The sequence below is a fragment of the Pan paniscus genome, chromosome 3, assembly GCF_029289425.2.
Source record: "Pan paniscus chromosome 3, NHGRI_mPanPan1-v2.0_pri, whole genome shotgun sequence".
In the NCBI taxonomy this organism is placed as follows: domain Eukaryota; kingdom Metazoa; phylum Chordata; class Mammalia; order Primates; family Hominidae; genus Pan; species Pan paniscus.
The window spans coordinates 10,157,445-10,183,473 of NC_073252.2; the positions used below are offsets into that span (position 1 = coordinate 10,157,445).

A 26,029-nucleotide genomic window follows, 5' to 3' on the forward strand; every position below is an offset into this window, starting at 1 on the left:
ATGCAGAAAGGGGCCACAAGCCGAGAGATGCAGGTGCCATCTAGAAGTCGGGAATGTCAAGGAAGTGGATGATCCCTCTGGAGTCTCCAGAAGGAATGTGGCCTTGCCAACACCTTGATTTTAGGACTTCTGGCCTCCAGAATTGTAAGATAATAAATTGGTGTGGTTTTAAGCCACCATGTGGGTGGGGCTCCTTCAACAAAATAATAGCTAAGCTATTGCAGTAATTTGCTACAGAAGCAATAGAAAACTAATATATACTGGATAAAGATATAATTAATATATATTATGCATTTATGCATTTCCTGTGTGTTTGTGTGTGTGTGTGTGTGTGTGTGAGAGAGAGAGAGAGAGACAGAGAGAGAGAGAGAAACAGATAGAGAGAGATAAAGAGAGAAACAGAGAGAGTTGTAAACACAGAGGTGGCCGCCACAGACAAATGGTGATGTATAGGATCTATCTTGAAGTACAGAAGACAGAGAAGACCTTGCCCATTTATTAAACACTGTGTTCCAGGAACTGTGCCGATGCCTCACCTACTGTTTCCAGGGACCTCCTTTCCCTTCTATTTCCTGTTTCCATTTGGGGAGCATCCACTAGGGAACATACCTCCCTCTCAACCCAAGGGACAGGGAGGTAGGGAGTGCCCTCTTGCATCCCCTGGACTCTTTCTGTACCTGCCTCCTGCAGGAAGCTGGAGACGTGTCTGCTGCCTCCACCCAAGGAGGGGCTTGCCCTGTAGAGGGGTCTGGGGTTGCTCCTTCTGCCTGTGGCTTGGTCTAGCATCTTAAAGCTAGAGGTGCTGAACTAACTGCCACTTACGAAGCCATGCTGTCTAATCCAGCTCCACTCAAAATAGAGCTAACATTTTCATCCCCATCTGGTTCTTGTGCCTCTCTCTGTCTCCCCCTCTCTAACCTGTTCCGAATTTCAGAGAAGGGGGCTTATCTATTGTAAATCCCCAAACCTATCCCCTACATGACTTAACTGCATTCCCAGCACAGCCCAGTGAGGGAGCTATCACTGCTCCATTTAACAGATGTGAAACTGAGGCTCAGCCAGGTAAGGGTGACCCAGCTATGAGTGGCAGAGCTGAGATCCAGCCCTGGTCATCCCAAACATTTCTACTGTCCTCTGCTACCTCTGGGTGAGAAGGAATCTGCTTTCCTTCCAGAGATGCTAGGGGAGGGTGCTAAGTCCTATGGAGCAGGGCAAGTGGAATTACCCGAGAGGTGAGAGGAAATGGGGGCGCCAGGGATGAATCACTACCGGCAGCTGCCAAGCAAAGCAAGACCCTCTCCACCAAGGGCAGGCTGTGTGCTTCACGGCAATGTATGGAAGCCCACTCTCTCTCAGCAGAGCTGCTTCATCCACAGCCCCAAGCAAATGTCAGCTCCCATTCTCATCAGACTTTGCTTCAGCTTGGCAGTGGAGGCAGAGGAATGAGCTGACTCTCCCACATCTCTCACTGGGACCAGTTGCGCCCCGACTACAGCTGCGCACCTTACGCTTCACAAAACAGGACCTGTGGGTCACTCACTGGCCTTGAAGGGCTAGCTGGGCTTGAAGCTCTGGCCCCTGGTGGTTGAATCTCCAAGGCAGGGCAATTGACCATCTAACGTCCCCTCTCTGTGAGCTTCTATTCTTTGGAGGGACGGGAGTCTGTGGGCTGGACAGAAGGGATTTGACCCCAGCAATTGTTATGGTGGTGAGAACGTGAATGCAGATCTCAACCACCCCGGCCTTGCTTTATATCCTTAGACCACATGTGAGCATGAAACTGGACGGCGTATCTAGATGCCCAACAGCCGGTCCATGCTCAGTAAAAGGCTGCTTCCTTCTCTGACCTCCACTGTCTTTCTTTATAAAAATCCAGAAGCATACAAAGTAAGGACTCAAATTTTAAGAGTGGCCAGAAAATGCTTGCTTTTAAAAGCTTTTCTAAGAGTGTTGGATCACCCAGTCTTGCTTCTCATCTTACGGATAAAAATCTAACCTCACACTGACCTAGCCATTAGCTCAATGAATGATACCACCTTTCTGGCCTGGTCTCCTTTGAACTCTGACATGAGTGATTGAGGCTCAGAGGGGTGAAGTGTCTCACCCAGGGCTACAAAGCTGGGAAGTCAGAGGATGTGGGCTGGAACCATAGCCTCCCTGGTGGTCTCAGTGTGGGGTTCCTTCAACAAAATAATAGCTAAGATTATGGAGCATCACCTATGTGAATGACCCCGTGCTGAACTTATTTATTTATTTGAGACAGAGTTTCGCTATTGTTGCCCAGGCTGGAGTGCAATGGCGCGATCTCAGCTCATTGCAACCTCTGCCTCCCGGGTTCAAGCGATTCTCCTGCCTCAGCCTCCTGAGTATCTGGGATTACAGGCATGTGCCACCACGTCCAGCTAATTTTCTATTTTTAGTAGAGACTCGTTTCTCCATGTTGGTCAGGCTGATCTTGAACTCCCGACCTCAAGTGATCTGCCCACCCCAGGTTCCCAAAGTGCTGGGATTACGGGTGTGAGCCACCATGCCCGGCTGCTGAACTTTAAATGCATCCTTTCATCTATCTTCACCACCACTTTACAGCTGGGGAAACTGAGGCACGGAGGAGTCATGACAACTTGTCCAAGATCCCATAACTCAAAAGTTCAATGTTGCAAGCTGCATGCAGGCAGATGACCCCCAAGCCTGGCACTCTTGACCACAGTTCAGGGTGGCCATATGGAGGGTCTCTTCTCAGCTTTCTCCCTATTCATCAGGACATAGCGAATTGCTGCAGTGAGATGGTCTCCACTTTTATGATTACAGAACATTTTAGATTCTTCCAACTTGATCTAGGAAGTGATTTCAGGAGAATCTTTTCAAAACCAAAGTTATTAATAACTGCTTCTGAAATTGTAATTTGAGATTTTGTACAAAACTTGATTGGGGCTCCAGAACTCCTAATGATGGTTCAACAAATCAGATGGACCTTCATGTGGTTCCAGGCCAAAAGAGGGGGAAAGTACCGCAGTTTTCTGTAAACACATCTAAAGTTTTCATGTCTCCTTCCCCTTGTTCCTCCCAGTCACCTCCCTTCCCTCCCTTCTACTCAACTGTTTAGAGAAAGCGTTAAGAAATCTGGGACTCTCTTAGGCACTAAGGTGACAGCAGACAACACAGGTCCTCGTCTACCCTAGAAGACCTCTTAGTCTAGCAAGGAAGGGAGGAGTACACAACGATTTCCCAACTAAGTGGTTAGAGGAACACACCAGGAACCCTGTAATGCATGGGTATCCCACCAAGTGCAAAGACCCAGGCAGCAGTCCACCGCCGGTGAGCACCCAGAACCAATGTCACCAGGCCCATATGGCTCATTCACAGCTGGCACTCTGATCCTCTTTGCTCTTCTTTTACATCTATTTCTAACACACTTGGGTGTCTTGTTTCCCAACCAAGACTGCATATCAGGAAGCAGCAGATTTTGAAACTGCATGGCATTGAGAGAGGAGAAACAATGCTAGAAACAGTCGTGCTGATGACAGCAAGGTTGGGAGGAGGTTCATGCAAGCTGAGCAGCTGCCACCTGTGAGATATTTTACATAATTCCACAGATTCCTCACAGCAATTGTGCAAACTGAGTATTATCATCCCCATTTTTCAGGATGGGAGACTGAGGCCCAGGGAAGTGACTATGATTGGCTTCTGTGTTTAAGAAAGAAGGAATCCCAAGGAAGGAAGGGTCATCCCAAGTAGATAAGAGAACCACCATGACCCTGGGCATTCTGGAAGATAAGGGAAGGTTCAAGAAAATGAAGGCTTCCCCACACTGGGCTTGACAATTGGTATTGATCCAATTTTCAGCCCAAGAACTCCCTATCTCCTGCCCTCACCTCCTTTTCTCCCCCAGACACTCAGGTGCCCACCATGTGGCATGGGCTGCTCTGGTGCTGGAGACACAGGGTTGATAAGATGCAGCCTCCATCTTCCAGGATGGAGACCCACTAATAGCTCTCTCCAGGTGAGGGGAGCACAGTGGAGGGGCAGGAACTGCTGTGGCCACCCCAGCAATGGGGACGGGGATGGGCCTAAAGCCAGGAGCCTCTTTCACACTGGCAACAGACTGACACTCACACTGAAGCCTGGTTTTCATGCTGAGGACAAACTGCTCGAAAGGAAGGCAGCTGCCTAAAATAAGTCACTTTAAGCGACAGGTCTAATTTTAGAGAATGGAATTTGAAAGCTTATTGTGTGAGGCAGAGGGAAAAAAAATCCAACACCAAAAAGGAATTTAGAAATAAATAAATAAATGTTGGTTATCCCAACTTTTGAATAATTTCTTTTTTTCTTCTTTTTTTTGTGATGGAGTCTTGCTCTGTTTCCCAGGCTGGGGTGTAGTGGTGCGATCTTGGCTCACTGTAGCCTCCGCCTCTCAGGTTCCAGTGATTCTCCTGCCTCAGCCTCCAGAGTAGCTGGGACTACAGGTGCCTGCCACCATGCCTGGCTAATTTTTATATTTAGTAGAGATGGGGTTTCACCATGTTGGCCAGGATGGTCTCAAACTCCTGACCTCAGGTGATCCGCCTGCCTCAGCCTCCCAAAGTGCTGGGATTACAGGCACAAGACACTGCACCCAGCAAAATTTTGAGTGACTTCTAAAGTATGTGAAAAACATTCATCAGCTCCTTAGCATAAATATACTGAGCCATCTGTGATGTTTGCTTGATACAGAGGTTCTCAGCCAGGGGCAATTTTGCTCCCATGGGATGTTTGGCAGTGTCTGGAGCCATTTTTGGTTGTCACAGCTGGTGGGGCAGATGGTGCTACTGGTACCTAATGGGAAGAGGCCAGGGAGGCTGCTGAATAGCCTAGGCACACAGCACAGCCCCTATGACAATGAATTTTCCAGCTCAAAAGGTACACAGATATGAGGCTGAGAAATGCAAGTTTGGTACAAAGTGCCTGGGTGGGCTGTCCAGGGAGTGCACCCAACACCAGCAGGTGTGACTTTGTCTGTGCAGGCACCACCCCTGGGACCTTGGGCAACGCCTGACTCTCTGTGAGTCACACGTTCTTCATCTAGAAAATGGGGACAATACCACTTACCCTGTGGGGCTGTTTGGGGCTTGAATAAGATGACAAACACAGAGATGCCTGGCAGTATTTACGGATGTCTCCAGTGACATGTCATGTCCCCCAAATAATGTCTGGGATAATGAAGAAGACAAAGCAAGTCTTCCAAGGCAGCTGAAGTTTTGGATCCCACGGGTGGTGCCTGCACAGAAAAAGTCACACCTGCTGGTGCTGGTAGCTCTCTTTGTCCCGTGAATTTGGATGACAAGGCAGCAGGTACAGGGGAGAGCTGGACCACAGCGTGGCTGTGATGCTGGCATTTGCCACTAAACAGCATGGGTCTCTCTGTATGTAACATGGAAGAAGACTTGTCCCCATGGCTGCCTAGGGATGGCCTGGGGACACAGCCTGAGTGACATGCATGGGGGTGCTCTGAGGGGGACCTTGGGGCCAGATAGCTAGGGCTCAAATCCTTTTACTATTCCTCGCTGTTTGACCTTGGAAAAGTTTCTTTATGTCTTTGGGCCTAACAGTGCGGCCTAACTCACAGGGCAGCCATGGGGACAGCTCCTGGCCCACTCTGAGTGCTACATGCATGTGCACTTGATGAGGTTTGCAGCCCAGTAGGTGGAGGCCAAGCGACGGGGAGCAGCTGGCCCGGGTTTCTCACTGCAGGTGTGTCCCACTGAGATGGGAAGCCAGGCCTCTGACTCTTGGTCCAGAGCTCTGCTCCAGGTCAGGTAAAGCACGCTCAGCTGGAAATATTATCCCGACTTAAAGATTGAAGATCATCAACATGTGAGGGCAGAACACTCTGAGGATGGGGCCTCATGACTGCTGGCTTTGGGAGCAGCTGAGATTTTTTTTCATCAGGTGCTTAGTCAGCGCGGCTTGCAGGTACACCATAGAGGAATTTATGAAGTTATACGGGGGATGCAAATGGGAAAATGATGTCCCTGTGGAGAATTGAATTCTGTTTAGAACTGATGGTTCTCAGTGTAAATGCCTCATTCACTACAGGTTCCATATTCGGTCTTTAAGGCTTCAGGTGTTAGCTTGAAGAAACAATTCACTTCCCCTCTCTCTCTCTGAGAACAAGCAGCGCCTCCTTCAGACTGTCTGGCAAAACCTCGGTCTCGTCAACAGGAAGAGACAACAGGACTCTCCCAGGATCACTCAGTTAATGTAGGTACAGCCACTGACCCAGGCGCCTGCTCAATCTGCTGACTTTAACCAGACCAAGGAGAAAGGTAAAAGCAAGAAGCAAGGTGATCTCATTTCATCCCAGTGTTTCCGAAAATAGAACCAACAGTTGTTGAAAGGAGGTGGAACAACACTGTGGTTGTAGATTTCTATGCTGCTGTTTTTCCTTCTCTGGACAGGAATGACTCCCCTTCACTTCACCTTCCCTAGACACCCCCAAACGCCCTCCCTGCCCGCCTTGGGGGGTGCTGGTCTCACGCTTATTTAGTATAAATGCAAGCTGTCTTACCTGGGGCCTTTTGGAAGGGTGCTGGCGGGTGCCCCTTCTCCCTCCCTCTGGGTTCAGTCAGTCTCCTCCCAAGTGACATGAGTGACCTCAGAGGCAGTTTGGATGCTTTATGCAAGAATCTCCTCTACGCTCCCCTGCCAAGTGGTTGGCCAGCCTATTTGCACACTTCCATAGATGGGGAGATCACCACCCCTAGAGGCAACCCACTCCATTTGTCAGAAGCAACAATAACCGTAAAGATCCAGACTCTGCCTCCCTAAGTCTCCAACCGGGAATTCCACCTTTGAGTGCCCTCAAGGGAGAGGAGACTGCTGTGAACATCCAAGCATCTGGGGAACCTCATGGAGAGACCTCCTCAGACTTCCCTGCCTGCAGCAGCTCAAGCCCCAGAACATTTCTTACTTAAAGTCTTGAGGTTTTTTTCAAGCCAAAGTTGTGAGTTGAAGACAGCCCAGAGTACTTTTATGAAAATCATCTGAATGTCTCTCACTTCTGACTTCCTAATATCAATTTTTTAAAGAAATATAACTTTTAGACATGTCTAGGAATAATTAGTGATAGTATTTATTATAGGATATCTCTGTGGCTAGCAGCTGAACTGAACACTTTGCATGGATTGTGTCTTTCCATATTATGTGATCCCATTTTATAGATGAGGAAACTGAGGATCAGTCAAGTTACATGGTTACCTAACAGCATAGAGTTTGTGGCAATGACAGAACTGAGATTTGAACCTGGGCGTCCGGGGCCCAAGCCCTGAACCTCCCCACCCTCTGATCCCTCCAGTCATGCAAGGATGCCCACCGGGCCCCAGGACTCACTGCATTGAGGCCACAGAGCTGGTAGCAGGCCATGGTGACAATCACGGTGACCACCTGCCAGCGGACGTAGGGAGCTCTCAGCAGCTCCAGCACGGACACCAGGTGGATGCTCCTCTGCACGCGGCTCTCAGCCAGGACCTCCTCTACCTCTTGGGAAACGTCTGCTTTACCCAAGAACGTCTGGAAGGCTGCAAACAGAGGCACACATGGACTTTCAGCAGGGATTAGAGTGTCCATCATGTCTAATGCTGAGCCCTGCAGGGACGGGTCCCACCTCCTAGCCACACATCTTAGCTGGGGGCGGAACTTGGCAGGGGCCTTCGAAACTATGGAGTCCAAAGCCCTTGTTTAAAAATGGGAAAACAGAGGCCCAGAGAGATGCCATGATTTGCCCAACATCACCCAGCTGGCTGGGAGAAAAGCTGAGAACGTGGGTCTCTTGACTGTCCGCAACGCAAGGCAGAGCACATCCAGAGTTCAAACCCGTCTATAACATTGGGCAGTTGTGTCCCTGTTCATCTTTTGTTATCATTCCTGCCTCCAACGGCTGTTGTAATAATTGCATGATATCATATACATTCAACCATGGCTCGGAGCTTCCCACACTGGAGTTCGTTTGCTGAATATTCACTAAGCGCCTCCTGTTTGCCTGGCTCATGAGTTCATCCTCATTGCAGGTGTCCGGAGACCAGTAGGATGTCACTTGGCCAGGATGCCCTGCAGTCCATGCTATTGTGAAAAGAAGGATTGAGCTTAACGACTGCAAGGCCCCTTCCATGTGATCCTCTGAAATACAAGAAAACTTGAGTGGAAATAGTCCCAAAGAGTGAATCTTACCAGGACTCAAACCCACCCTCATGATTTATGCCTTTTCCATGTTGAACACTGCAAACTTCCAGCCTCAGAGAACCCATCATTTTTTTTTTAAATGAAGACCTTAATTGTGCAAACCTCTATGAATGTGTGCTTGAAGGCGGGCTGACTGATTAGATCCCTGAAAGCACAATAATCAGATCATGGGGTGCACTTTTGGACACAGATTTCAATGCTCAGTGCTCTGATCTTTCTTCCTCCCACAGGGAAAGGTGGCTATTGTGCTGGCTCCTGCGGACAGTCCATTCCAGACACAGCAGGCAGCATCCCTAAAACATGGCTCCGCCCCTCAGGGCGTGTGAAAATGCTCTTCTTAAGCAAATGCCATTAAACTTGCTCCAGATTCTCCAAGAAGCAAGAACCCTTCCGAAGGCTTTGGAGTGTTATTTCCAGCAGGGTACTAAAAACTGCTTCAGAATATCTTTTTTTATGAACCATAATTTAATGCTCTCCCCAGCATTTATTAAGGGTAAATGAGAAAAGCAGCTGAATGAGCAATGTTTCTGTTTCATGCATTAAGTATAATATTTCTACTATTTCCTCAAAGTTCAAAATGCAACATCTATGTGATAAAATAACTCTAGACTTCTGGGGTAGAAAACTATTTCTTTCCTTCATGACATACATATTTTCTATTATAAAATAAGGATAACTTCATAACCTATGTTTTTTTTTCTCTTTTCACCATGGCTGCCAGGAAGCTCTCAGACAAATGCAATGTTTAGCCCTTAACAGAATTTCCTGAAACAAAACATCTCTCTTCTTTCTCTTAAAATTTCCTATCTTCCAGCTCCATCCATGTCCCTGCAAAGGACATGATGTCATTCCTTTTTATGGATTCATAGTATTCCATGGTGTATATGTACCACATTTTCTTTATCCAGTCTATCATTGATGGGCATTTGGGTTGATTCCATGTCATTGCTACTGTGAACAGTGCTCAGCAAACTAACGCCGGAACAGAAAACCGAACACCACATGTTCTCATTTATAAGTGGCAGCTGAACAATGAGACCACATGGTCACAGGGAGGGGAACAACACACACCAGAGCCCCTTGTGGGGTGGGGTGGGGGGAGGGAGAGCATTAGAAAAAATAGCTAATGCATGCAGGGCTTAATACCTAGGTGATGGGTTGATAGGTGCAGCAAACCACTATGGCGCATGTTGACCTATGTAACAAACCTGCCCATCCTGCACATGTATCCTGGAACTTTAAAATTTAAAAAAAAATTCTGATCTTTTCTTAAAGCTTCAATTTAACCTTCCTATTGTATATATGTTCATAAAGTGGGTGATACTGTTTCAGTGACCCCCAGCCTATGAATGAGCAAGGAGGCAGTCCAAGGGCCCAGCCATTTCTGTCCAGTGGGGGACCTCCTGCAATGCATGAGTTTCTCCAGAGCTCTCCCCTGGACCTGCCGAGACTTTGCCAGGGGCACTGTGGCCTGATAGCTCCTCCTGCCCAATTCTTCTCCCATCCTTGTCACTTTCCATGTGTTATTCTCCATTGAAACTTCTGCTCTCCTAACTCGTTCTCAGACCTGCTTCCAGGAGAACCCAAACCTGCACCAAGGAGTTACCTGCCGGCGCCTCCCACACCCTTCAGCCCCTGCCTCTTCAGTGCCCTGCAGGACCCTGGCCCAAGCGCGCCAGCCTTCTATTTCCCTAACTGCCAGGTAAGTCCGTCCCCCACCCCTCCATGACTCCCTCACTATTTTCAATCACTCCTAACAACGGCCTGTTGGGATTTGGGCTTGGAGTCCTCCCTATTCCACATGCACCCTTTCTGGCTGAGGGCTCACAGATATTCTTTTGAAAATAGCAAACATAGAAGACTGAGCTGGAGTCCTGAGGGGGCACCAAGGAGGGGGCATTTCAGGCTGCCAGAGAAGGCAGGGGCACTCTGGGCAGGAAGCAGAAGGATGGAAAGTTGTCTCCTATTCCTGGCACTAGGGAAAAGCAAGAGACATTCTGAGGGGTACATGGATGTGCTTTGGTCAAGGAATAGGCCGAGGCAAACATCCAGGCCAGAATGACTCAGTGAGTTTAGGTGCACAGGTGCATACTCCACTTGTTATATAACCTGTTTGTGTAAGTTCATACTTGGCTTGGAGCCACTATTGTTTGGGAAGGTATAACTGCCCTGCTGACACTGTACGGGGGTTCTTGGGCATGGCTCCACATGACTCTTGTGCAGCTGCTGGCACCCAGAGAAAGAGAGAGAGGGATAACCAGAGCCGTCCATCTTGCAGATGGACAGAGGGGAGCCAGGGCAGGGTTCGGCACAGCACGGCATGGCACGGCTCACGCTTGTGCCCAGAGAGAGAAAGAGGTAAGCTGCTGACCCTGAAGGCAAGGGAGAGCTGGCCGTGCAGCTGAGCGTGGGAGCAGCTGGCTCAAGCAGCTGAGACAGAACGGACAGTGTATGAGAGCTGCTGATGAGAGCTGCTGAGTAAAACCATATTCACCTGCTTACGGCCCCCCGACTGTTTTTTCAGCTACCTGTCCATCCATCCACCCTCCTTGGGCCTCAGTTGGGGCTGGAACCTGACACATTCATCTGCATATCTGGCTCTTTCCTCAATCTGGAATGTTCTTTTGACCTTTCTGCACCTGGCTACTCGCCTCGTTCTTTCAGCCTTATCTCAGACACCTCCAGGAAGCCTTCTCTGATGCTTTCCCGGCTGGACGACAAGGGAGGAGCAAGCCGAGGAGGGCCTTGAGTGTTTGCACGGAGATGAAGTTCCTGCCCACAGGTCACAGGGGGTGGCAAGACCTATAGTTCTGAGAGCCCTGAAGGTGCCAGGCATGGGGCTTGGGAGCTGGGCATATGGTGATTAAAAAAAGAAAAACAACCCAGATTATCCCATCCTCTGGTCCAGCCTCATTATCTTATGACCAACAAGGAACAAAGACAGAACCTGGTGCTTCAATCTGCTGACGTGTTCCTTGTGTCCCTGTAGCCGGCACTGCATGCCACCCATGTCTCTCCTGCACATGGACAGCTTCCTACACCCAGCACCCGTGCCTCTCTGCCTGCGGCTTTCCCTGGGCACAGGTGTGTGCTCAGCCCTCAGCAGTTAACACCCCCAGGAGCAGCCCTCGGTTAAGACAAAGCTGATGTTAACAGAGGTATACCTAGCTTCCTCGCAGACACCTGAGTGAGTCCTACGCTGTCCCCCAGAGGTGACTGGGTGGGTGGGGTCCCAGTTGCCCACAGCTGACACCTGCTCATTACTGAACCTCAATGCCTCCTCCACTTCCCTGTCCCATTTCCCAGCTGGGGAAGTGATGCTTCCTCAATTGTACCCTCTCCTTCCCTGTCCCATTTCCCAGCTGGAGAAGTGGTGCTTCCTCAGTTGCATCCTCCATTTCCCTGTCCCATTTCCCAGCTGGGCAAGTGGTGCTTCCTCGAGTCACCTCTCAAATAAACTTCCCATCTTCAAAACCTTGACTCAGGCTTTGGGGGCACCTGACAACAATCACAAAGTCACCTAAACTGGATGCCTGTGGTCACATAACCCAGACACTGCTTTCCGTGTCTGATTTGTCTGATCTAGTGACTAAGCCCCTTCAGCGTCTACAGTCCATGTGCTCCTCTCTGCCTGAGCCCAGGCCTGCCTTAGTTCAGGCCTCAGCCTCTCCCCACTGGGCTCATTATCCCCAGGCTAATCCCCAGGAAGATGATCGGGCCACTCTTCTGCACACCAACCTGTGCTGTCTTGCCCCTGCCAGCAGGATCCAGTCCAAATTCTCATCTGCCATGCAGAGCCTCCTCCCACGGTCCCTGTGGCATCTGGAGGCTCCCCCCATCTCTCTTGGCTGCTGCCCTGGAAAAGGCACTCGTCCTCCATCCCACATACCCCCATGGCCTTGCCTCTGTGCCCTGCTCATGCTGTTCCTTGTGTCCAGAACACCCTGCCACTTTGTTGCCTGCCTAGGACATCCTTTTCCGAGGATACCCTCAGCAGTTACATCTTTTGGAGACCTTCCCTGCCCCCATGATGGCTAATCACTGTTACCCTCTCATCTGGGTCGCTCTTGCACCTGTGTCTGTCTCTCTTGGGCACTTTCACTCTTGTCTGGGGCGTTCTGTCTGCACACCTGCTGTGCCCACCCCTGGGAGCGCCCCCTGACCAGGGGCCATTTAAGGGATGCTGTGTTACTGTGGAAAGGGGTGGGCCTTGGAGTCGGAGCAACCTGGGCTTCACACCCAGCCCTGTCTCTGCTAAAAGACCCCAGACTAGTTACCTATTCTGCCCGCCCCATGCTTGTTCTTCCATGAAACAGAAATAACAAAACCTACCTATGAGGTTGTTTTGGGGAATAAAATCAATGTGTGTTAAGTGTTGGCACATAATTTGTGTTCAATAAACAATTATTGTTATTTTATTTCCTCTCTGTTGAGCCTTGCAGAGAATGTACATCCAACCCATGTGTTTTGAATGAAATAGTAAAAATCAAGACTCAGGTGACAGGGAAGGAGAAGGAGCATGTTATAAACACAGAAGCGGGGGCAGGCTGAGCAAACAGGAACAGAGGAAAATTATGCTAGATGTCAACCAAATTGCATCAGCAGGGGGGCCAGTATCTGTTCGGTGTTCTCCCTACTGTTCCAGGCATGGTGTGATTTTCCAATGGCAGGCTCCCCATGGTCCTCAGACACCTTCAGAGCACAGCAGAGTGACAGACACTGATGCATCTGGGGGTGGCCCACACACGACTGCAAGCAGATGAGATGGAGCCTGCCAGCCTCCCTCGGGGTCCTCAGAGAGCCACGCTGTTAGCACAGGTGCCATCCTGGCCTGGAGACCCCTCCAGGTGTCTGTACACCTGCTGAGCCCACACCTGGGAGTGCCCCCTGAGCAAGAGCCACTTAAGGGACATTGTGGTACAGTGGGAGAGGGCAGGTCTTGGAGCTGGAGAAACCTGGGCTTCACATTGTCTCAGGGCCAATGGGTGCTCACTAATGCAAACCCACATTGTCTCAGGACCAGTGGGTGTTCACCAATGCAAACACACATTGTCTTGGGCCAATTGGTGCTCACCAATGCAAACACACATTGTCTCAGGGCCAATGGGTGCTCACCAATGCAAACACACATTGTTTCGGGGCCAATGGGTGCTCACCAATGCAAACAAATCCTGGCTGCACCATTTTCCATCTAGTATGATACCAGGTGAAGTATTTAATGTTTCCATGCCTGAGTTTCCTTGTCTGTAAAATAAACATAATAGCATTGGTGGTGTAACCAGTGTTCAATGTTGGCACACACAAAGTCCTCAGAACGGTATCTGGCTCTTGATGAGCAAGGAGCATTATGAATATACGTGCTATCACTGTGGGGTACTTGCTACATTCTCCCTCTCCCTTTCATCTTTAGCCTGGTAGAGGGTACAAAATGCTATAACCTTCTGTTGTGGGTTGAATTGTGTCTTCATAAACATATGCTGAAGTCCTAACCCCTGGTAGCTGTGAATGTGAACTTACTTGGAAATAAGACCTTTGTCAATATAATTAATATGTAAGTTATGAGGAAGTCATACTGTAGGAGGATGGACTCTGGATCCAATATGACTCTTGTCCTTACAAGAGGAGAAGAGACACAGATAGATACACACAGGGAAGGCAAGCGTGTGTTCACGGAGGAGAGGTTGGAGTGATGCAGCTGCAAGCCAGGGAGCACCAAGGACTGCTGGTCCCCATCGGAAGCCAGAAGAGGGAGCATGGCCCTGCTGGCACCTTGACCTTGGACTTCTGGCCTCCAGAACTGTGAGGGAATCCATTTCTGTTGTTTGATTTTTTTTTTTTTTTTTTTTTACAGAGTTCCGTTCTTGTTGCCCAGACTGCAGTTCAGTGGTGCAATCTCCACTCACTGCAACCTCCGCCTCCCAGATTCAAGTGATTCTTCTGCCTCAGCCTCCCAAGTAGCTGAGATTACAGGCATCTGCCACCACGCCTGACCAATTTTTTGTATTTAGTAGAGATGGGGTTTCACCATGTTGGTCAGGCTGGTCTCGAACTCCTGACCTCAGGTGATCCACCCGCCTTGGCCTCCCAAAGTGCTGGGATTACAGGCGTGAGCCACCGCGCCCAACCCCATTTCTATTGTTCTAAGCCACTAACTCATGGCACTTTGTTATGGCAGCAGCCACACTTTGTCACCTCTTTTATCACCTCCTGCTAGAGCAAAGCACAGAACAACCCGGAGGCCTCTTCCCTCTTGTGATCGGGGGCCTGGGATGAGACAGGCAAAGGGACTTCACGTGGAGCATAGGGCAATAGCCTCGTATAAGTTCCATGCCCAGAGTGGCACTGAGCTTGTTCTCCCTTACACAGGGCAGGCCTCATGCTTCTAAAAATAGGAGATTTCATCAAAGCATTTATTTTTCAATGACTAATGGAATTTAAGAGGAGGAAGTCATTGGGTTTTTAACTTAGGTTCAGTGTGTTTTTATTACCGACAGCAGTTGGATCCAAGGTAGGGTATGTAACAAGGGGTGTAGGAGGAGATATTGGAGCTCCTATTTATAGCTTTATAACGTTTTATTATGGACCGAACCTGGAGCCTTCACATGGCCTATGTGACTGGGGATCAGGGCTCCACCATGTGGAGAAGCTGACAGGGTGCCTTCGATCTGTCTTTTGAATGACATATTGCTGTTTACTTGTGCAATTTACCAGTTAGCAGATTTGGAAATGGTAGTATTTGGTTTCAATTGAATTAACCCCAATGAATGTACAGCTGGCTTGTAAAGAATCCCCAAAAGCTGAGCATAGTAGTACATGCCTGTATGTAGTTCCAACTAATCTTTTTGGGAGGCTGAGGTGGGAGGACCTCTTGAGCCCAGGAGTTCGAGGCCAGCCTCAGCAACACAGTGAGACCTCATCTCAAGAAAAAAAAAAAAAAAAAGAAACCACAAATTAAAGGTAAAACTAACAACTCCCACACAAAGAAAGACAGGACAATCAATAGTGGAACCCGCTATCTCCATTTCAGGTGCAACCCTGCTGCTAGCCTCAATGACCATTGACAGTACGCTGCCTCACAGAGATTTTCAAATTCAAGATGTAGTCAATCTGTTGCTTCAGGATAAAGATGACATTTTAACAGGAGTGAGAAAGTAGCAACCTTTTATAAGAAACTGTTCCATAAAAAGAGATGTGTCTGTCATGTGGTTTGGTAGACAAAGTTATATACATGGATCACCAATAAAAACTCTTGGATCTCAGCTGGGAGCAGTGGCTTTCGCCTGTAATCCCAGCACTTTGGGAGGCCAAGGCAGGCAGATCACCCGAGATCAGGAGTTTGAGACCAGCCTGGCCAACGTGGTGAAACCCCATCTCTACTAAAAATACAAAAAAATTAGCTGGGCGTGGTGGCGGGTGCCTGTTGTGGAGGCTGAGGCAGGAGAATCGCTTGAACCCGGGAGATGGAGGTTGCAGTGAGCCGAAAGTGCATCACTGCACTCCCGCCTGGGTGACAGAGCAAGACTCCTTCTCAAAAGCAAACAAACAAACAAACAAAAAACTCTCGGATCTGCACATTCAAAAAGAAAAACTTGCAAGCAGTTTAAAAAACTTTCTGTTTAAAAATATTCCGAATGAAAAGTTTCAGTAGGTTTTGCTAAATGATTATTGTTAAAATATAAAAAGGCAACAACTTCTTACTACTCAGCAAGGACAGTGGTTGATACTACGGAAGATGGAAATTCACTGGCCTGCATTTTCAACTCCCAAAACATTTCATTCCTGATGGACGGGATTACAGGTTGAAGCCACTTCATCAAGTTCAGCCAGCCTTGTCACCTGCTTCTGTTTGGAGCTACATCGTTTAATGAGGTTCATTTTTGAGCTATCCACGTTGCAATAACATTGGTCACCACTTGCTAAGGGTTCCCTTGTGTTTTATGTGCCCTTATTCATTTAATTCTCGTATAACTATCCCCTGAAGTAGACACAGTCAGTATTCCCACTTTGCAGGTGAGAAGATGGAGAAGCTTGCACATGGGCAGTGACACTGGATGCCCTCGCAGCAGAGCCTGAGACACATGCTGGGTGTGGGAAGTTTACCGGCTGGAGAGCAAGGCAGCCCAAGGTGCATCTCGGGGAGACTTCCATGGGCAAAGGGCATCAGTTCTGCGGGGCTTCTGAGCAGCACATGGAATACCTCCAGAACTGTCCCACAGGGGAAGATGGGGCATTTATCTGCCAGCTCCTGCCCCCAGGGGTATTAACTCCCTGAATGTCTACACTGCGCTGCAGATGGCTGAGCAGCTTCCTGGCCATGGAGAGGGCCTGAGCATTTGGAGAGGCACGTGCTGTGCTTAAGGTGGGCAAACATTGGCCCATACCTGAGCCCACATGGACTGTCTGCTGCAGCAAGGCTGAAATTAGAGTGGGCAGAGGGAGGGTGTGAGGGGGACACTAGAAGGGGCTAGTGCTGTCATTCAGCAGGGGAGCGGAGGAGCTAGAATTACAACCCACACCGGGGCTCCAGACGTATCATTTTCCCAATGTCCAGCAATGCTTCCTGGAAGCTCGGCCAGCTGGGGCTGCTATAACATCATACTACAGATGGGTGGTTTAGACAACAGGCTTCACAGTCCTGGAGGCCAGAAGTTCAAGACCAGGGTGTCCGCAGAGTCAGCTCCCTGGTGAAAGCCTCTTCCTGGCTGTAGACGCTGCCTTCTCACTTCTCTGGAGGCACCACCCTCATGACCTCATCCAGCCCTCCCAAAGACTCCCCTCCAAAGACCATCACTCTGGGGAGCTGGGGCTTCCAGATAGAAATTAGGGGTGGTGAAGGAGCACAAACATTCAGACCATGACAGCAACTTAGAATCAGACCCTTCAGAGCTTTGGAATGCTGTCCTCCCCGCAAATCCTGCCTGTCTCTCTCCCCTCCCCTCTCCTTCCTCCCTTCCACCTTTCCTCCTCTCTCTCTCAGTCTCATCTGAAATTGAAAGACACTCATCATGCTCTCTGGCTTTCACCCAACCTTCCCTTCACCATCACTTTCACCAGAGCAAGACGGATATCTGTGTTGCAAGTTTAGCAAATGCCAGGTCTTCCCCTAAAGACGGGTGGAAGGAAATGTAGCTCTTCACAGGCCCAGGGTGAAAAAGAGGGTAGGAGGGAGAGCCAGAAAGTCCTCTCTGTGCTTCCAGCATGTCACAGAATTGGTGCTAAACTTGCGATTGCCTGTAGTGCAGTGTTGGGGGTGTGCTGTGATTGGTACGTGGCCACACCTGTGCTGGCTCCTGTCCTCACAGTCCTGTCAGCTCGGGGCAGCGCTTGCACTAGGGGAAGGCTCATGGCAGATGCTTCATGGAAGAGGTTGGTTTTCCTCTGGGTCTAGAATGCAGAGGTGCTCACAGCATGCTGGATGAAGGTAATGAACCCTACTCATATTTGCAGATGTCTAGTCTGCAGAAAAGAGTTTCCCAAGAGGAGATGCCTGGATTGGATTTGCTTTCCTTGGCTCTGAGGTCAGAACAAGGGCCCCAGGCAAGAGCTCTGATGTGTGGGACCACAAGGAAGAACTGCCTGATGGATGTGTCCAAGGATGAACGTGTTTTTTGCGCAGTGAGTTCCCCACCCCTGAAGGTGTGCAAGAGGAGCCTGGTGACCACCTGTCAATCATATCGTGGAAGGGACCCAGGCACTGGAGAGGAAGATGAACAACAGGGTCTCTAAAGCAAGCCCAGAACCCCAGATGTGTGCAGGCTGTGTAGATGTTTGGAAGGAGATGGGGCAATGTCACCCATGGGGTGGGAGGGGACAGAGCTGATACCTCCAGTTTAAACTGGCTGCCCTTGGAGAGAGAGGAAATGGCCTGGGAAATTGCTATCTATCAGCCCATTTAAAAATTACATGAGCTTATGGAAGGTAACTCTCTCAGAGGAGTTCATTCTCTTCACTCTCCAAGTCATTTAAAAATAGTTCATCCAAGCTCTACCCCCTGAATGCATGTTCCCCACATTCTCCCTTCAATTTGAAAGTAAGAGGGCTTCCTGTGGCTCATACTTCATGCATATTCCTAGCCATGTTCTAATCACTAACCCCAAAGAACTTGAAAGAGGAATGAGAAATTGCATTTCCCAACTGGGAAAAAAACCTCTGTGTAGCATGGCAAACTCCTGGGCTGGGAGAGGGAGCTGTTACATAATCAGATCTTGCCCCAGTTACAGATTCAACTTTATTCAAGAGGAGTCAAGAGACACCGAGCAGGGGAGAAGAGGCTAAGGTTTATTGTGTACCTACTGTATGCCAGGCTTTGTGCGAGGTGTCTTACAGAAACAGCCCTTCAAGGTGAGTGTGTTTCAGTCCACAGCTTCAGGGAGGTGAGGAAATGTGCCAATGTTCGCCCAGGTAATAGTGAGGAGTTCATGCTCTGACCTAGATCTGTCTGATCTTTCTTTCCACACACCTCACAAGAAATCTCAGGGCTGAGAGGCTAAGGAGCCAAATTCAGCTCATTGCCATTATCCAGCAGCTTGTGAGAGCTTGCTGTGCATCTGGGATGGCGTGCAAAGATCCACTGTGTTAAGGGAAGAACAAGGAACGGGTTCTGCTCCCAGGAGGTCTCTAGTGAGAGACAGACACGACTCACTACCACTTGAGTTGGTGGGGCTTGATGCCACATGGAGAGTGACTGCAGGGAGACCTGAAATGAGAATGACTCTCTCTCTCTCTCTCTCTCTCTCTCTCACTATATATATATATATATATGCCTTGCCTGACTTGGAAAATCTCTCTCATGAGGAAACCTCTCCAGAACAGAGGTAGAAACTATCAAGACAGAAACATCACAGAAGGCCCAAAGCAATGATCTAAAATATTTCCCTTGTAAAAGTGGCACTCTCTCTCTCTTTCTCCATGCCTGCTTCTCCTCTGGGTGAAATTGCTTCATGTTCCCACAGCAAGTAAGTCTCCATCCGATTGCTATAAACACCTCCAAGAATGTACTACAGAGCTTTAAGCAGCAGCGTGCTACAGACTGTACTCAGCCTTTGGTATACTTTGGTTTTCTTCATTCATGCAACAATTATTTAGTAAGTAAATGCCTACTGTATGCCAGGCACTGCTCTAGGTGCTGGGGTTTCAGCAATAAGTAAAATAGGAAAAGTGTCCCTCCTCGCATGGAGCTTTTCATTCTCATGGAGGGGAGTGATACTAAGCAAATTCATTTATAAACATATCATTTCAGGTCATAATGAGTGCTAAAAAGAAAAATAAATCAGGGTAAGTGGCAGTGAGAAGAGGGGACACTGAGCTATGGCAGCTGGGGGAGATGTTTTTGAGAAGATGCTATTTCACTAGAGACCTAAAGGAAGTGAGGGAGGTGTGGGTCATGCAGACATCTGGGGAAAGAGCCTTCCAGGCGAAGGAGCCAGTGCACAGGTGCTGAGATGAAATGTGCTGACAGCATCCCACTACTTATGAACTTGTTGCATTTGCCCTATTGGGACTCAGCCCCACAACCACCCTTTTAGAACTCTTCTGTGTCATGGGGGCTAGCAGCCTACAAACTGCCTGTCCTTACTCCCTATAAATGACATCTCCTTACTCCCATGCTAGCAGAGTCCTGTTAGATTCCAGCAGTGAGAGGCACTGATGCATGGCTGAGTGTTAGAGGAAGAAAGGACCTCTTCTGCTAGTCAAAGTTCCAGCACCATCAGCTGTGGCTCCTGGTTAGCCTCAGAGGCTGTGGTTCCCACGTCATCTGTGCCAAGAACATCAGCCACGTTAACGAGAGCAGCTCCAGCATCTGCCCTGCTGCCACGGTCATGCTTCCAGCAATGTCAGTAAGAGATGGGATCAGTTCTTGAACCCAAACTCACCTGGCATCAAAACTGGCTCTGTAAGACCACAGAATCTGGGATATGCATGGTGTGGCCCAAAAAGGAGGACAAAGTTTGACACAAATGGAATGTGACTGGAGGAGAGTAGCTGAACTCAGCCTCGGCAAAGAGGACCTTCTTTTAGGCTTCAGAAATTAGAAGTGAGCCAATGCCAATGCAACTCTTTCATTTTGCAGAGAGGTGAGCACTTTGAGGCCACTGGGCAGGCCAGTGGCTGAGCTGGGACTGAGCCCTTTCTCCTGGAAAGGGGAGGGAGGGTGAACGCACGGGCTCCAGGGTGACTCTGCCCAACTCCTTTTGCTCTCCCAGCCCTACTGGCACCTCTGTAACCATTTCCTGGCATCCAGTGCCTCTCTGAAATATTATTTCCACTTTCCTGGGTGGAACATTGACCAATGCACTAGCTCTGTGACCTTGACATTTCCTCACTGAGTCTTAGTCTTCTCATCTATAAAGCAAAAGGTAGAAAATGTGTAGACTTTAGGGGGGTGAGGACTAAGGTAATGGTTGCCATGTACCTAGCTCTATTCACTTCCTCTTGCTGCTACAGCAAATTACAATGGAGATTTATCATCTTCCAGTTCTGGAGGTCAGAATCTGAAGCAGGTGTCACTGGATTAAAATTGAGTGTTGCAGGGCTGTGTTCCTTCTGGAGGCTCTAGGGAGAATCTGCCTGCTTGTCTTTTCCAGCTCCTATGGTCCACCTGCACTCCTTGGCTCCTGGTCCCATTCCTCCACCTTCAATGCCAGCAACCTTGGGCCAACTCCTTCTCAGATTGCCACTTCTCTGGTTCTCTCTCTCTTTGCCTCCTTTTTCCACTTATAAGAACCCTTGTGATTGCATTGGGCTTACCCTGGTAGTCCAGGAGTACTCATTCCAAAGTCAGCTGATGAGCAGCCTTAATTCCATCTGTGACCTTAATTCCATCTGTGGCCCTAATTCCTTCATCATGTAACCTAACATATTCACAGGTTCTGGGAAGAAGGAAGTGGACATCTTTCAGGGTGTGGAGGTCATTATTCTGCCTCCCACACTAGCATATAAGAGGAACTCAAACAAAGGAAGCCATGAGATCTCCCAATCAAATCCCCTCTTTGTACAAAGCAAAATTCACAGCTTTGTCTGCCCACTGTACCACTCCACCTGGGTAAGCACAGAAATGATGCCAAGTAGATGAAGACACTATGTGTCTATTGGGACCACTGGAGCAGATGCTTCCCTGGGTAGCTGGACACTTTCTTGACCACAGATGGCTTTTCATTTTTTCTCAAACTACTTTGCCCTGCTTCCTGTGTCCCAAAACAGCTATGTCCCTAAGACACTGTCTGATGGCAGAACAAGAATCCTCACTGTTCTTGGAGGAAGTTTCCATCCTGACAGAGGTCTGGGATTGATGCTGGAAGAGCCCTTTGGTACCATCCAGCACTATCCTAGCCATGAGCAGATGAGGAAACAGTCATCTGGAGAGATGCATGATGGCCAGTTAGTAGCAGAGCTGGATTTACCATGGGGAATTTTTTAATTTTTATTTTACTTTAAGTTCCAGGATACATGTGCAGAATGTACAGGTTTGTTACATAAATAAACGTCTGCCATGGCGGTTTGCTGCACCTATCAACCTGTCATCTAGGTTTTAAGTCCTGCATGCATTAGCTATTTGTCCTAATGCTCTCCCTCCCCTCACCCCCTGCCCACAGGCCCTGGTGTGTGTTGTTCCCCTCCCTGTGTCCATGTGTTCTCATTGTTCAGCTCCCACTTATGAGTGAGAGCATGCGGTGTTTGGTTTTCTGTTCCTGTGTTAGTTTGCTGAGGACAATAGCTTTCAGCTTCATCCATGTCCCTGCAAAGAATATGATCTAATTCCTTTTTATGGCTACATAGTATTCCATGGTATATATGTACCATATTTTCTTCATCCAGTCTATCATTGATGGGCATTTGGATTGGTTCCATGTCTTTGCTATTGTAAACAGTGCTGCAATAAACATATATACGCATGTGTCTTTACAGTACAATGATTTATATTCCTTTGGGTATATGCCCAGTAATGGGATTGCTGGGTCAAATGTTATTTCTGGTTCTAGATCCTTGAGGAATAACCACACTGCCTTCCTCAATGGTTGAACTAATTTACATTCCCACCAACAGTGTAAAAGTGTTCCTATTTCTTACTGGGGGGTTTTGAGCCCACTTAGTGCTCATTCTGTGCTGTCTCACTGTCCCTCGGAGGGGGAGCAATGACACTTATAAACACCTGCTGTGGGAGCCTGTGGGTGGTGGCAGAGCCCGAACACCTGCTTCCAGGAGCCTTGGGCCTGACACTAGTCCCTGCCCCTATATGCCCTGGTTCTGACCTCAGAACCTGGAGCTGAGCTGTTTCTTAGAGAGCATCTTGTTCTACTTCTGATGGCGCAGGTAGAGAAACACAGCCCAGAGAGGTGTTGTGACCAAACCAGAACTCCTGACCCCTGCCCAGTGTCAACACTCAGATCCCACAGTCTCTCTGCACCTGCCATGTGGAAGAACTCAACAAGATTGCTGTCCAAGAAGTCATTGGTGAGGAAGCCCAGGAGATGCTGCATGTTGTTTTAGGACGTGTGCCCCTGAACATATGCTCCCAGCACCGTCTCGCCTGCAGATGCACCCAGTCAAACTTGATGGGTCCCAGGACCTCACGCTGGGGGCTTAACAGTTTCCATTCCACTCTTTCCTGCAGGAATCTCTGTGGCTCATAAAACATTAAAATGAGCACTGCTGCCATTTCATGAAATGCCCAGCCTGTGAAGAATGGGTTAAGGGATTTTTGGGAGCTGTTGTGTCTGAACACACCAGGCACATCTGGGAGGCACATCTATGAATCTCCTTCCTCATTAGCATAGCAGCTCTTCACCCTAGGCCCCCAGATGAGGCAGCTGTCTTACGCTGCCTCCTGCGAGAAATTGGAGCCCTTCTGCCAAAATACCATTGCTATAGGTGGAATGTTTGTGCCCCCCAGAAGTAAAAAGTTGAAAATGAATCCCCAAACTGATGGTATCAGGAGGTGGGGCCTTTGGGGAGGTGATCAGGTCGGGGGGGCAGAATCCTTACGAACAGGATTCGCGCCTTTATAAAAGAGAATTACAAAGCACTCTGATATCCATGATCTGATATGATCATTTCTCTGGGCCCTAGAGATAAGCATTCACAGGCAAGAAAACTGAGCCTTTGAGATAACGGGCAGCTTTCCTGAGTCACACAGCTGTGGTATGGGGAAGACGGGGCTGGACCCCAGCTCTGCTAACTCTCAGCTAACCCTGGGCCACATGCTGTGACACACAGTAGGCCTTCCAGAGAGCCACGGAGCATGATGATACTAGCAGCAACATTACCAGGTACAAAGAGGGGAAGAAAAGTGTGTCAACTTCACGGCTGACACCAGAATGTTTCTCAAGCACTGTCATGGCTAAGAAAAATATTTAGATGAATGCCTGGAGCAGCAGGTGTCTGCTGAATGTCTGCATGTGTGCTGCTTCCAGCTACAGAAGGGGCGGGAAGGCGCTCGACATGCTAGAGGGAGGAGAAATCGGGGCTCCAGGGGCACCTAAGAAAGCAGAGGGGATGATGAGCAGAGATGACAGGGAGAGGAAAGAGGAGGCTGTGAGTGGCAGGATGGAGCGACTCCCCCACCACCCTGAAATCTTTGATATGGTCTCTAAACTCTCTGGTGATTTGTTGTACATGGGTGCTGTTGTTTTTGAGAAAACCAAAGAAGGTACTGAATTTCAAGTTGGGACTATCATGTCATCCCAAGAGCAATAGAACTGGTCCCCAAGAAGCAGAGGAGACTCAAAGAACAGGGATGCTCTGAATGGTAAAGAAATGTTGAACTTCCTTCCCTGTGCTGTGGAATTGAAGGTACAGTTGAGAGCTTCCTCCCAGCTCTCAGGGGCACAGAGACCTCCAGCAATCTCAAAGGTTGCACGGGAATGGCACCCATCACAGGCATAACATAGAAAACATCCTCTGCTTCAGCAAAACCCTCAGCAATTCTCTAAATCTAAAGTGAGGCTGGTCCTTACAGCAAGAGTTGCTTGCTCTTTAAAACGAAGAAGTGTGTGGGCAATTTCTAGGAACGACTTCGTGCTCTGAGGGCTGGAGGCTTTGGTAGGGTGGTTTCCGAGCTGTGTTTTCCCGCCCCTTTTTGGCCCTTGGGTTTTCTGTAGGAGACATTTATCTCCGTGGGCCTCTGTTTCTTCACTCAGCACCCTGTCCCAACAAGTTCTCTCTAGCCAGGGAAAAGGGAGTCCTGGGGCTTAGCTAGTCCATGGGCCAAAATGAGGAGACTCTCAGAGGCCACCTATCTTGGCTCACATCTTAGAAATGAAACAGAGCAACAGTGAGGGAGGAGGTCGCTGGTCTTCCGGGAGCAGGTGACTGCCAGCAGAGACCGAGAGAAGACCTCTGAGGCAGTGCGTCCCCACCTCCCTCTGCCCAGCTCCCTCTGCCCGGTTTAGGAGATGGGGACATCTTTATCATTCACAAGGGCAAGCATGGAACGTTACACAGCCCCTCTTCTCTCCTCAGCCATCTCCAGATGGGTATAGGTGAGCTGAGGGCCTCCAGGTAAGGCCACCACAGACAGCAGGGCCTGAAGAGCCAGCTGATCACCCCATGGCCTCCTTCCTGGGTTCTGCGTTGGTTGGTGGGTGCGTTTGGTGCACAGGGGAGGGAGTAAGCGAGGAGTTTACCTCTGTTGCCCCTCCCTCAGCAAGAGCCTACAAAGCACAAAGCCCAGCTCCCTCAAGCATCAGCGGCCTCCGTTTGTGCCTGCATTTACCTGGGCCTGCCCGTATCTATGATGTCTACACTTCTGTGATCACACAGATTCTTTTTATGTTCTCTTTGTTCCCCCACGAACTTTATGTCCTAAGCATGCCTTCATAATGCTACAATCATCTATAATTGTTTGTTAAATAAGTGAATTAAATTGGCATTGGGATATCATTTTCAGTTTTAAGCAGATACACGATTACTTATCTAACTGTTCTTAGATGAAATGGATGCAAATCTGGAATTTAACCCTGGCTTAATATATAAAGTCATAATATTTCAGGAGAAATTTTCTGTGTCTCCAACCCATGGATTAATGATCTTTTGCTATTTTTTTTTTTTTTTTTTTTTTTTTTTGAGACGGAGTCTCGCTCTGTTGCCCAGGCTGGAGTGCAGTGGTGCGATCTTGGCTCACTGTAAGCTCTGCCTCCCAGGTTCACGCCATTCTCTTGCCTCAGCCTCCAGAGTAGCTGGGACTACAGGCGCCTGCCAACACGCCCGGCTAATTTTTTTTATTTTTAGTAGAAACAGGGTTTCACCGTGTTAGCCAGGATGGTCTCGATCTCCTGACCTCATGATCTGCCCACCTCGGCCTCCCAAAGTGCTGGGATTACAGGCGTGAGCCACTGCGCCTGGCCGATCTTTTGCTATTATGGTTGTCTTTATGTGCACGTAATGTCTTATAAATAAGAGTCACACACACGCTCAAGGCAGCACCCTGCACTTCAGTGAATTCAGGTTTGAATGAGACAAACTGAGTTAGAATCTCGCTTCTGTGATGAACTATCTGTGGTATCTTAGGCAAGCTACTCAGCCTCTGAGTGGTCATTTCCTTGTCTGCAAAGTTTTGGAGACGTATTGGAGATCACAGAAGCAAAGCACCATGTGTATTGCAGGCACTGGAGGCTGGGATTCTCCTAAACTGACAAGGGTGGCATAAATAAATAAGACCCAGGGCCTGGGACTCATTCCCTGCCACTATGAACTGGGGGTGGGGATGGAGTGGGGATAGGAACATCCCGAAAGTGGCCTCTTGTCTGAGGTGATTGTGTTGATGGCCCAAGTTCGTGGCCTCCCTACGTTTATGTCCTCTACCCTAAAACTTTGAAGC

The 26,029-nt window shown here is 48.8% G+C and overlaps 1 protein-coding gene across 4 annotated transcripts in view; it reads right to left on the bottom strand.

Annotated features, from left to right (window-relative positions):
* The window catches only part of SLC2A9 (solute carrier family 2 member 9), a 247,221-nt gene that overhangs the window by 133,986 nt on the left and 87,206 nt on the right, over positions 1-26,029 (bottom strand). For all 4 annotated transcript variants that reach the window (XM_055111189.2, XM_034958295.4, XM_034958294.3 and 1 more), the window contains one exon: positions 7,366-7,553. In XM_055111189.2, the coding sequence (XP_054967164.2) occupies positions 7,366-7,553 (188 nt within the window). The remainder of the gene's footprint in view (positions 1-7,365; positions 7,554-26,029) is intronic.